At 46.6% G+C, this 12,738-nt stretch overlaps 1 protein-coding gene across 1 annotated transcript in view; it reads right to left on the bottom strand.

The window, feature by feature from the left end:
* The window catches only part of HABP2 (hyaluronan binding protein 2), a 36,500-nt gene that overhangs the window by 16,409 nt on the left and 7,353 nt on the right, over positions 1-12,738 (bottom strand). The window contains exon 2 of the mRNA XM_082673070.1: positions 7,613-7,649. Within this exon, the coding sequence (XP_082529196.1) occupies positions 7,613-7,649 (37 nt within the window). The remainder of the gene's footprint in view (positions 1-7,612; positions 7,650-12,738) is intronic.

The raw sequence follows: 12,738 nt of genomic DNA, 5'->3' as shown, positions 1-12,738 counted from the left end.
AAGAAATAGAAAATACAAACAGACCAACCAATCGCAAGTAATGAAATTGAAACTGTGATTAAAAATCTTCCAACAAACAAAAGTCCAGGACCAGATGGCTTCACAGGTGAATTCTATCAAACATTTAAAGAGCTAACACCCATCCTTCTCAAACTCTTCCCAAAAATTGCAGAGGAAGGAACACTCCCAAACTCATTCTATGAGGTCACCATCAGCCTGATACCAAAACCAGACAAAGATATTACAAAAAAAGAAAATTACAGACCAATATCACTGATGAATATAGATACAAAAATCCTCAACAAAATACTAGTAAACGGAATCCAACAACACATTAAAAGGCTCATACACCATGATCAAGTGGGATTTATCCCAGGGATGCAAGGATTCTTCAATATATGGAAATCAATCAATGTGATACACCATATTAACAAATTAAAGAATAAAAACCATATGATCATCTCAATAGATGCAGAAAAAGCTTTTGACAAAATTCAACACCTATTTATGATAAAAACTCTCCAGAAAATGGGCATAGAGGGAACCTACATCAACATAATAAAGTCCATATATGAAAAACCCACAGCCAACATCGTTCTCAATGGGGAAAAACTGAAAGCATTTCCTCTAAGATCAGGAACAAGGCAAGGATGTCCACTCTTGTCACTATTATTCAACATAGTTTTGGAAGTTCTAGCCATGGCAATCAGAGAAGAAAAAGAAATACAAATTGGAAAAGAAGAAGTAAAACTGTCACTGTGTGCAGATGACATGATACTATACATAGAGAATCCTAAAGATGCTACCAGAAAACTACTAGAGCTAATCAATGAATCTGGTAGAGTAGCAGGATACAAAATGCACAGAAATCTCTTGCATTCCTATACACTAATGATGAAAAATCTGAAAGAGAAATTAAGGAAACACTCCCATTTACCATTGCAACAAAAAGAATAAAATACCTAGGAGTAAACTTACCTAGGGAGACAAAAGACCTGTATGCAGAAAACTATAAGATACTGATGAAAAAATTAAAGATGATACCAACAGATGGAGGGATATACCATGTTCTTGGATTGGAAGAATCAATATTGTGAAAATGACTATACTACCCAAAGCAATCTACAGATTCAATGCAATCCCTATCAAATTACCAATGGCATTTTTTACAGAACTAGAACAAAAAATCTTAAAATTTGTATGGAGACAAAAAAGACCCCAAATAGCCAAAGCAATCTTGAGGGAAAAAAATGGAGCTGGAGGAGTCAGACTCCCTGACTTCAGACTATACTACAAAGCTACAGTAATCAAGACAATATGGTACTGGCACAAAAAAAGAAATATAGATCAACAGAACAGGATAGAAAGCCCAGAGATAAACCCACGCACTTATGGTCAACTAATCTATGACAAAGGAGGCAAGGATATACAATGGAGAAAAGACAGTCTCTTCAATTAGTGGTGCTGGGAAAACTGGACAGCTACATGTAAAAGAATGAAATTAGAACACTCCCTAACACCATACACAAAAATAAACTCAAAATGGATTAGACACCTAAATGTAAGACCAGACACTATAAAACTCTTACAGGAAAACATAGGAAGAACACTCTTTGACATAAATCACAGCAAGATCTTTTTTGATCCACCTCCTAGAGTAATGGAAATAAAAACAAAAATAAACAAATGGGACCTAATGAAACGTAAAAGCTTTTGCAAAGCAAAGGAAACTACAAACAAGACGAGAAGACAACCCTCAGAATGGGAGAAAATATTTGCAAACAAATCAATGGACAAAGGCTTAATCTCCAAAATATATAAACAGCTCATGCAGCTCAATATTATAAAAACAAACCACCCAATCCAAAAATTGGCAGAAGACCTAAACAGACATTTCTCCAATGAAGATATACAGATTGCCAACAAACACATGAAAGGATGCTCAACATCACTAATCATTAGAGAAATGCAGATCAAAACTACAATGAGGTATCACCTCACACCAGTCAGAATGGCCATCATCAAAAAATCTACAAACAGTAAATGCTGGAGAGGGTGTGGAGAAAAGGGAACCCTCTTGCACTGTTGGTGGGAATGTAAATTGATACAGCCACTACGGAGAATGGTATGGAGGTTCCTTAAAAAACTAAAAATAGGCCTTCCCTGGTGGCGCAGTGGTTGAGAGTCCGCCTGCCAATGCAGGGGACACGGGTTCGTGCCCCGGTCCGGAAAGATCTCACATGCCGCGGAGCGGCTGGGCCCGTGAGCCATGGCCGCTGAGCCTGCGCATCCGGAGCCTGTGCTCCGCAACGGGAGAGGCCACAACAGTGAGAGGCCCGCGTACTGCAAAAAAAAAAAAAAAAAAAAAAACTAAAAATAGAATTACCATATGACCCATCAATCCCACTACTGGGCATATACGCAGAGAAAACCATAATTCAAAAAGACACATGCACCCCAGTGTTCATTGCAGCACTATTTACAATAGCCAAGTCATGGAAGCAGCGTAAATGCCCATTGACAGACGAATGGATAAAGAAGAGGTGGTATATATACGCAATGGAATATTACTCAGTCATAAAAAGGAACGAAATTGGGTCATTTGTAGAGACGTGGATGGATCTAGAGACTGTCATACAGAGTGAAGTAACTCAGAAAGAGAAAAACAAATATCGTATATTAACGCATATATATGGAATGTAGAAAAATGATACAGATGAACCGGTTTGCAGGGCAGAAGTTGAGACACAGATGTGGAAAACAAACATATGGACACCAAGGGGGGAAAGTGGCATGGGGGATGGTGGTGGTGGGATGAATTGGGAGATTGGGATTGACATATATACACTGATGTGTATAAAATAGATAGCTAATAAGAACCTGCTGTATAAAAAATAAATAAAATAAAATTCAAAAAAGGAAAAAGATGGAGTCAGTTTCTCCATCCCTAGGGTCTGGGCTGGCCTTGGGACTTGCTTTGCCAATAGCTTCTAGTGGAAGCATTGTGTACCAGCTCCAAGCTTCTCTTTCTCTCTCTCATGGACCCCTGTGACTGCCGTGTGAACAGGTTTGGGCTCTTCTAAGTAGGATAATGGAACATATGAGGCAGCCCTAGGCCCCAGCCAAGGTCTCAGACATGTAAGAAAGCCCAGCTAATCTCCCAGCTGACTACAGACACATGAGGAAGCCCAGCCAAGATCAGCTGACCCTGCCTAGGCTAGAAGAACTGCCCAGCTGAACCCAGTCTAAATTGTCAACCAACACAGTTTACTGCACACATGGGTCCACTTACATGTGGATTTTTTTTCAGTAGATACATATGCACATGCACTGTAAGTGTATTTTCTCTTCCTTATGGCTTTCTTACTAACATTTTCTTTTCTCTGGCTTACTTGTAAGAATACAGTATATAATACATATAACATACAAAATTGTGTTGATCGACTGTTTATATTATCAGTAAGGCTTCCAGCCAACAGTACACTCTTAGTAGTTAAGCTTGCAGGGAGTCAAAATGGATTTTTGACTACATGGGGAGGTCAGGACCCCCAACCCTTGAATTGTTCAAGAGTCAACCATATCATGTAGTAACAACACATGAACACACATGGTTTAATATTGAGTTGCTGGTGGGATATGAATTTTAGATACTAGAATTCCTCAGTGGCCCAGGAGGTTGCAGAATTTTAGGTTTCACGGCTGGATCTCAGAGGGCACATCTCTTGAGTTTTGTATTTAACTTGGTCTATCTGATTTCTTTCCTTCAACTAGACAGTTGGTTTCTTAAGAGAAAGGGCCATGTCCATTCCTCTTTCTACCCCACAGTGCCCAGCACAGAGCCCTATATGCTGTTAATATATGTGTTGGACAGATCAACCTTTCCCTCTATGGCCAAGCCTCCCTTCCTTCTGATTGGCTGGCACACAGTGGGCACATAGCTCTGCCAGTGAAGATGGTGTCTGCCTGGTGCAGAGTAAACAGGGAATTCAGGAAAAAAAAAACTATTTGAGATTTGGGTCATAGATATTTAGTGAAGAAAATGTCTGATGAGCTCAAGAGGAGTATAGAAATTTGTCCAAGGGTTTTCCTGGGGACACAGGGACTGCATGCAGCCTGACATGAAATTTGGTTCCATTCGTAGATTTTTAAAAAGTTTTCCAGGTTCCAATACAGATTACTTGAGATTTTCTCTAGGCTATAGAGAAGGAGAAAGCTTTGCAGGATGAATGGGGGAGCTGTCAGAAGCATTTCATATCAGGTATAAAAAGAAACCCTTGTGGATTTGTCTAATTATAAGAGTCTGTTTTTAGAATTTATCAGGAAGAATGGTAAAGAATATCCCGAGTTAACTCAAATATTCCAAATAATAGGTTATTATGTACTGAGTATTTTCTATGTATTGGTGACTATACAAAATAAACGTGGTTGCACACAACCTTATTTAACTTTAAAAAAACCTCTATAGCATAGGTATTATTATTCCCATTTTACAGAAAAGGAAAAACTAAGGCAGAAGGAGATGGTATCAGAAGCCAGGTCTACCTAAGTCCAAGTCTGGTTTGCTAGTTTATGAGCCCTGGAGCCTCTTGTGGGTTTGTGTTTCCGGAAACTCCATGGGTTTTGGCTTCCAGGAAGTAACACCATTGGGAAATCTCTTTTGTCACATCCTCCAGGTCCCTCAACCAGGATTATCGTGGTCCATTCATGGGGTCTCTCGGAAAAACTCAAGATTCCTGGGATGGGGTTTTGCAGCTGCTTGGGTTAAAGAGCTTGCCAGATGTGTGGAACAGAATAAAAATCCCTGGAATGCCGTCCCTGTTGGCACCATCCATCACTGTGGCACAGACGGTTCCTCCGAGGGCCTCCCCCAAACCCCAACCCTGTCAGCCTGCATTTGATGCTTCCATTCTGGCTGACAGGGCAAGCCCAGCAGAGACCCTTGCTGGCAGGCGTCAGGACAGCTGATGGATGGGCTCAGCCTGTGTTGCTGGGCAGAATCTAGCTGGCTTTGAAGAGGCATTTCTGCAGGCCTGTGGGCTGTCATGTCACCTGCTTTGGGGAGATGGGCAGAGTCTGTGTTGTTTGATGGTCACCTCCTCTGCCACCCGTTGGGGACTGTGGCCCAGGCCCATCTGCTCCAGCCAGGCCCTCACCATGTACTGTCTCCAGCAAGACCAACTCCAGTAGCAGCTTGCCCGTGGACTTGAGCACAGCATTTCCCTGGCCACACTGTTGTCAAAGCCGGCGGGGAATCTGACAAATTCCATCAAAGTACAACCCTCAGGTGAAATTAAATCAGACGCGAACAGGGCTGTTTTTAGAACCTAACCTGCTCTTTGCAGAAAGACCCAGCCACTACATCTCACCCTGTTCCACAGCCAGAGGCTGACAGAACACCTCGAGATGGACTCGGGGGCATGCATGTGGCCTGTCCCAGGATCCCTTCATCTACTTAACCGAACTATCAGAAGCCCTTGGCAGGGTTCTTATAAAGCCCAGAATCTCAGTATGTTAAATCCCACATTTTCTACTCCTTACTAAGTGGCTTTTCAGCCTGTGCTCGAATACCGCCAGTGATGGAGAACTCACTACCACTCAAGAGCCCAAAAGCCCATTCAGATTTTTTGACAACTATGATGATGAGGAAGTTCTTCCTGTTTGCAGATCAAATCTGACCCTAAATTTTCCAATCTATTTGATTAAAGCTGAAGGCCTTATGGACACAAAGAATGTATCCACTCCCTTTTCTGTGAGGTCTGTTCAGTAGGGCCACTGCATACATTTGTTCGTGTTGTTCACTGCACAGTCCAGGGTGTCATAAACTCATAGTCATTGTAGATGTCTTTTGCAACTTTCTGGCAGGTGGCAGTAAAGTTTCTTGAGGTAAATACTCCTGTTAACTCCCACAAAGCCCACCTGGTGGACTACGGGTGGGGCTGCTTTTCTTTTCTTTTTTTTTTTTTTTTGCGGTACGCGGGCCTCTCATTGTTGTGGCCTCTCCCGTTGTGGAGCACAGGCTCCAGACACGCAGGCTCAGCGGCCATGGCTCACGGGCCCAGCCACTCTGCGGCATGTGGGATCTTCCCAGACCGGGGCACGAACCCGTGACCCCTGCATCGGCAGGCGGACTCTCAACCACTGCGCCACCAGGGAAGCCCGGGGCTGCTTTTCAAACACTTGAAGAGGGTGAGGTCCCTTGAGTGTTAGATGTCCTGTTTCTTCCTCTGTGCAAGCCCACAGTTCCGAAGCTCTGTCTCGTGGGCACCCAGACCAAAGCAGCCCCTTCAGTGGTGCCTGAGAAGTTCGCGCTGAAGGCTGGGGAGGGGGCATCTCTTCCCATCTCTTGGCCTTGGACCCACCCTGGATTCCAAGTGTGCTGCTGGTCTGCCCAGCTGGGGGAGCCCCCTGAAATATGATTCTTCCAAGCAATTGAATTATATGTTGTTGAATTCAACACTCTCCTTTGCTTTGGGGAAAGACACAGATCCTTTCCCAGTCCCCACACCACGCTCATGTACATTTCTATCCAATTCCACAAACATTCCCTGAGTGTGCAGGGCAGGACAAGTTCCAAGCATCGCTTGCCTTGAGCCGGCACAAATCTGTCTGCCCATCCAGGGCTTTGCTGCCAGAGAATATTGACTGTCAAGCTGAATTTGACCCAGTTATCACCTTCTTTGCTCCGAAGAGACCCTTGATCCAATGTTTAGACGCGACTGTGATCTCCATGTGCCTGGCTCTTGTCCTCTGTGGGTGACCAACGCAGGTCGTTACCAGTGGGGGATGTGTCCTCTGCCCCAGTGAAATAATCAGTGGAGTTTTCTCCCTTGGGCCTCAGAGCAGCAGAGGGAGACTCAGACCCAGAGACAGAGACCGAGAGATGGACGATGTGGCAGGAAGGAGCAGCTCTGCTCAGCCCAGGCCCGTCTGAGGGCACCAGGCAGAGGAAGCGGGGCAGGTGAGAGGTGGCAGGTGTGTCTGTGAGAGAAGAGCCTGTGTGAAAGAACATTGAGGAGACACACCGGGTGGAGGGGCAACCCAGTGGGGGTGCTGGTGAGAGGCCATCAGCAGCGGTGGGCCAGCCGGGGGCTGCCTGTACAGCACCACCCTCTCAGCACAGAGGGGCTGGCTCCCCACCGAAGTGGGTGGAGAGAGTGGGGTAGCACAGGGCTGGCCTTCCTGGAGCCATTGTTCAAGACACCCTCACTTTGCCTTGGCCTTTTGGTCTCATTTCAGACACTAATGGGCTGTGTGACCTCGGGCAGGTTGCTTCCCCTCTCTGGGCCGCAGTATCCTTCTGCATAAAATGAAGGGGTTTAATGGCTTCAGCAATTCTTCCCTTGGGGTCATGAGACTGGACATCAGGGATGTCCACAGGCAACTCAAAATTGTGTAAAGCACTGTGTGTGTGTGTGTGTGTGTGTGTGTGTGTGTGTGGACACACAAATACCCAGGAATGCATTTCTCTGGGAAGATCCTCAAAGCGGTCCGTGACACTTCTGAACCATTGGAACCCTGAGGTCACATCCACACTCGCATGTCCGGGCCCCCTTTTCTCCATCCCAGAACCAGCCTGTGGGGTTGGAAGCCCCAAGGGGGTCCGCACACTCACCTGGGTCCGGGTCGGTGAGTAAAGACAGGAGGGAGAACTGAAAAACAAAATGACACAGAGCAGAGCAAGGTTGAGTCCTCTGAGCAGGCTGGGTGCTTTCCTGAGCTCCTGCGAGCTGAAAGGAGCCTTCTCGGAGTCACAGCTGGGGCACAGGAGCACGGGGTACTTCCTGATGGCTGGAGCGGTGGTGTCGTGGATTGGAGAGAGAGGGGCTGGGGCCTATTTGACGATGCTCCCCGCTCTTCCTGTGCTGGCTGAGTGCTCCAAAGCGTCACTCTTTCTCCCCAGGGGGGATGTGTAGTGCTTGCTCTTACCTGTTCCATGCTGGAACCTGGCCGCCCAGGTGCTGACCGTCTTGTCAGGTACAGTGATCAGCATGTGCATCTCCTCTGGCCGACTATACATTGCTGCATTTAACTCTTCTAACAACCCTATGAAGAGGCTTTATCAGCCTGTTCACAGGTGAGAAAACTGAGGCTCAGAGGTCACACAGCCGTGAGAGGATTCGGATTCACGCCCAAGTCTAGCGATTGTCTCAGGTGACAGTTCCTTAAGGTTGGAGATGGACAGATGCTTAAACTCTCCAATTACTTCCCACTGTTCTTGGAATAAAGTACAAACACCAACTATGACCTGTAAACCTCCTCCCATACCCCTCTCTCCTGCCGCTCTTTACTAACCTCCAGCCACACCTAGGTTCAAAATGACACTAGCCAAGCTCTTTCCACCTCAGGCCGTTTGCAATTGCTGTTCCCTCTGCCTAGAAAGCTCTCCACCCAACCCCTCCAATGACCATCACTGGGTCTCAGCTTAAATGTCACTTCCCTGACTCCCCTATCAGTATGACATGCCCCCATTGTTTTGTCTCTGCACCCATTCATTTCCTCCATGGTCCCCATTACAGCTTGTAGTTTTGTATGTTTATTTGCATGTTATCTGTCTCTCACATCAAACTCTGCCCTCACAAGAAAGTGGAGGCTCTTGTATGTTTCATCTCTGAGGTATTTACCCAATATTGAGCCGGTGCTGGGCACATGGCATGCCTCAAAAAGTTTTGCATAAAAAAGTAAATAATGATAGGAATAGTGTTTTTGGTGGTGGTGGTAGTGTTTTTTGTTTTTTTTACAATGCAGTACTTACCAGAAAAAGAAAGTTTTACCTATTTAATAGCTGGAATATTTTCTTTCACTTACATCGGATGTCAGCAAACAAAGGTCCCTGAGCCGAACCTGGCAGTTGTGTTTTTGCCAATAAAGTTTTATTGGAACATGGCCACGCCCACCTGCTTACACATTGCCTGTGTCTGCCTTTGTGCTGCAACTGCAGGGCGTTTGTTGACACAGAGAGTATAATCCCAAATATCTCCTATCGGGTACTTTACAGACCAAGTTTGCTGACCTCTGACTTGGAAAACAAGAGTTCTAGCTCCTGACAGGGTTCCCTTTGGGTGGGTCTCGGTGACCAGGAAGCGGCCGTCAGTGTGATGTATCTTCCTCATACCCAGTCTAGGCAGTTTGGTATATTTGCTTCCTCTACCCTCCGCAGAAGTTTTAATTTTCTGTTTTACTGTAGCCTCCTCAGTCATTTTTGGGTAAAATGGTAAAAGGAAAGAAAGCATCCCGACGTGATGTACGCACAATAGGGCACAACATCCACGTGTAGCATTCTGGACAAAAATGCTTATCCTAAATCTACTCATGAGGAACGTGAGAGGCCCAAGTTGTGGGCTTTCTACAAAATAACCAGCCTCGGCTCTGCAAGATCGTCAGTGTCATAGAAGGCAAAAAAGATGGGAAGACTGTTCTTTATTAAATGAGGCTAGAGACACCTGACAACTAAATGCAGCGTGGGTCCTTGATTGGATCCTAGATTTAAAAAAAAGAAAAGAAAAGAAAAGCCCTAAAGGATATTATTGGGACAATTGGGAAGTCTGAATATAGATTTATGTCAGTATTATTTCGTTAGTGTTGAATTTCTTGAGAGTGATAATGGTAGTGTGGTTTTGTAGGAACACGTCCTTATTCTTAGAAGACGCTGAAGTAGGGAGGGAGATGTCTGCAATTTAGGTGCAAATGATTCAGCAAACCAACCAACCAAACAAACAAACAAACAAAACAAATGTATATATCGGGTTGGCCAAAAAGTTCGTTTGGGTTTTTCCCCAATGCATAAGAGATCATGGCAGAAAGCAACTATGGCAAAGGTTCTGTGTTGCATCTATCTGGGTGAATGATAATCAGTGAATTATTCTTTCCAGTTTTCTGGAGGTTTGACAAATTACAGAATAAAAAGTTGTGGGGGAGAAAGTCATGCAAAGAAAGGGAGAGGGGGCTTCCCTGGTGGCGCAGTGGTTGAGAGTCCACCTGCTGATGCAGGGGACACGGGTTCGTGCCCCAGTCCGGGAAGATCCCACATGCCACGGAGCGGCTGGGCCCGTGAGCCATGGCCGCTGAGACTGCGTGTCCGGAGCCTGTGCTCCGCCACGGGAGAGGTCACAACAGTGAGAGGCCCGCGTACCGCAAAAAAAAAAAAAAAAAAAAAGGAAAAAAGAAAAGAAAGGGATAGAAGCCATCTGTTGTCTGGACAGTGACTATTTAAATGCATCACTATTGCCCTGCCCTGTTTCTGCAGGAAATAGACAAGGGGTGGGGATTTTGTTTGGTGGGGGTTGGTAGTGGCAGGCGGAGTTGGCAGAAGAAGGGCAGGTTCAGGTCTTAGGGTGTTTCTGGGGCTGGGGTGCTTGAACAGGGAGCAGCTGACGTTGACACCTCTGGGCATGAGTGGCAGGCAGGTGACAGAGAAGAAGCATGAGGGGACCCTGAGGACAAATGTTACACCTCCTTCAGTCTCTCCCTCGTCACAGCCAGTCCTGGTCCTTTGCCTGCCTCATCCTCCCTCCATAAAGCTTGTGTGGACGTCAGGGCCCGTCACTCTCTACCTGTCTTCATCCAGCCCTTCAGGACCTGAGCCAGGGCGAGACCCCCAAATCTTAGCTGGAAACTGGAACTTGAGGGAGAGTCCGGTGCTGCGCTGCCCACAGCCAGCAGGTGGCAGACGTGCCCTTCCCAGGAGTTGGAGCTGGAGCTGGGGCTCAGACGGAAAGCAAACAGAAAGAAAACAGGACCTTCCTGGCCTGGGGGCACCTTCAGATCCCACAGGCTCTCAGGGGGTCTGAAGCAGCTGCCGCCCAGCTGTGCAGCCTGGGCTGCATGTCAGGGTGTCCCAGGGGTCGGAAGCAGACCCACTCATTTTGTGGATCACTGGATCCACCCTCAGAAAGAGGCTGTGGTGAAATGTGGACACCGGCAGCCCAAACACCAGGCTGGATATTGGGGGACCAAACCGGAAAGGCTAGGACAATAGCCAGTGATTTATGCCGTATACCTGGATCCTGAAACTAACCTGGATGATGGCGGGGGGCTGAGGGGGATGGATAGACACAATATCTGCCTCCTTTCATCCCATTATTCCATTCCAGTTTTCAAAAGAGACAGGGAAGTAAGAACTCCTATGCCTGGGACTTACAAATCTAAATAGAAGGTCATTGATGCAAAAGAAGTAGGAAGAGGCGCAGGAAGGGACAGCTGTGATCTCAGCTCGCGTTTATTAGGACCCGACAGTTGCCAAGGACTGTGCTAAATGATGTATGTGCGTTTTGTCTCTTTTATTGCACAGAATCCTTGATAATTGAAGTACTATAATTATGCCCATTTTAGAGGTGAGAAGACACATTTGCAGAGATTAAATTGCCCAAAATAACTCAGCTAGTAAATGATAGAGCCAGGCCAGAAAAGAGCCAGTCTAACACCAGAGCCATTGCTGTGAGGGATGAGGGACCCACAGCCTGCAAACATGGTGTTGAAAAGATGGAGAAGGAAGTGGGAGAGCTACTTAATGCTAAGAGAAGCAGGACATGGAGCCCGGTGAAGAGATTGGGTCCTTATTCTTGGAAACCTTTGGGAAAATCTTGTCCAGAGTTGCCCAGGCCTGGGAAGACACAGAGAGGGCCACTAGGTCCCATGGACATCTGGGGAAGGGACAAAGTCATCTGCAGCCTCAGCCAGTCCACTGTGACAAACACATCTCAGCAAACATCTTCACCCAGATCAGAAGGCACACGAGCCACTGCCTGTTTCGTCTACCACATTTATTCCCAGTCTCACCAGGGATGAGGGGTCACAGCTGCCTCGGCTCCTCTTAGAGGGCTGGGAATAGCAGCTTCTTGCACATGGAAAGGTAGCTGCTTTGCAATAGATTCAGAGAGACCTCTCTAGATGCAATTGCTGGTCCATCTACAATCGGGCTTCCACAGTGGACCCGTGGCTCAGGACTTTGGCCTTCCCCAGTTAGAAGCAAATTATTAGCAATGTTCATATCCCACCCCCCAGCCCAGTCACCAGGCAGCGTGTCTCACGATCTGGTGTCTTCTAGGCTCAAGGTGGTTGGTGGGCAAGGCAGGGAGGGGCAGAGAGAAGGATCCTGCTTCGGAGTCTTCCTGATTTACAGTGTAATCTCCTCGAGGGTGGAGGGAGTTGAGGTCTAATCTCTTCTGTCCTATCTGTATTCTAGTAATTATTTCAACTCAGGTTCTTCCTCCACCTTTCACAATTCTAGACCTTCTTGAAAACAAAACAAAAAGGCAGAGGCTAAAATCTGCCTTGATGGGTTCCAGGAATTAACTGATAGGAAATATTCTCAGAGGACTGGGAAGCAGTAGAGGGCAGAAGTGGGGCTAGACCTGACCTTTGGGGCTAGAAGCTTGACTTAGAATGAACCAATAGCAGAAAAATCTTTCACCTGGTAAGTAAGACATTGGGACTCAAATTCCAGCCATCTCTTTCTCTGCAGTTATTCTGCCATGACCGGGTGGTAGACCAGATGTCACTGCACACCAGGAAAAGATTTGCATTGCTCCTAAAGGTAGCTGGGGAGGAGAGAACTCTGCACTGTGGCCAGGTGAGGGTGAGGCTGCTGGGCTGGAAGGCAAGCCAGGGACAGGACTGCGCAGCTCAGCAGAGCCAGTCCCCACTGCTGGACACAGCTCAAGGTTAGGGTGAGAGGCGGAGGTGACAGAGGACAGGGGTTGCCAGTATCCCAGGCACCATCCCAACTGCTGCCTCACAACA

Source organism: Grampus griseus (assembly GCF_964374135.1).
Source record: "Grampus griseus genome assembly, chromosome: 16".
NCBI classification, from domain to species: Eukaryota; Metazoa; Chordata; class Mammalia; order Artiodactyla; family Delphinidae; genus Grampus; species Grampus griseus.
The sequence above is the reverse complement of the archived record's forward strand: the minus strand, read 5'-3'. Positions and strand labels throughout refer to the sequence as shown.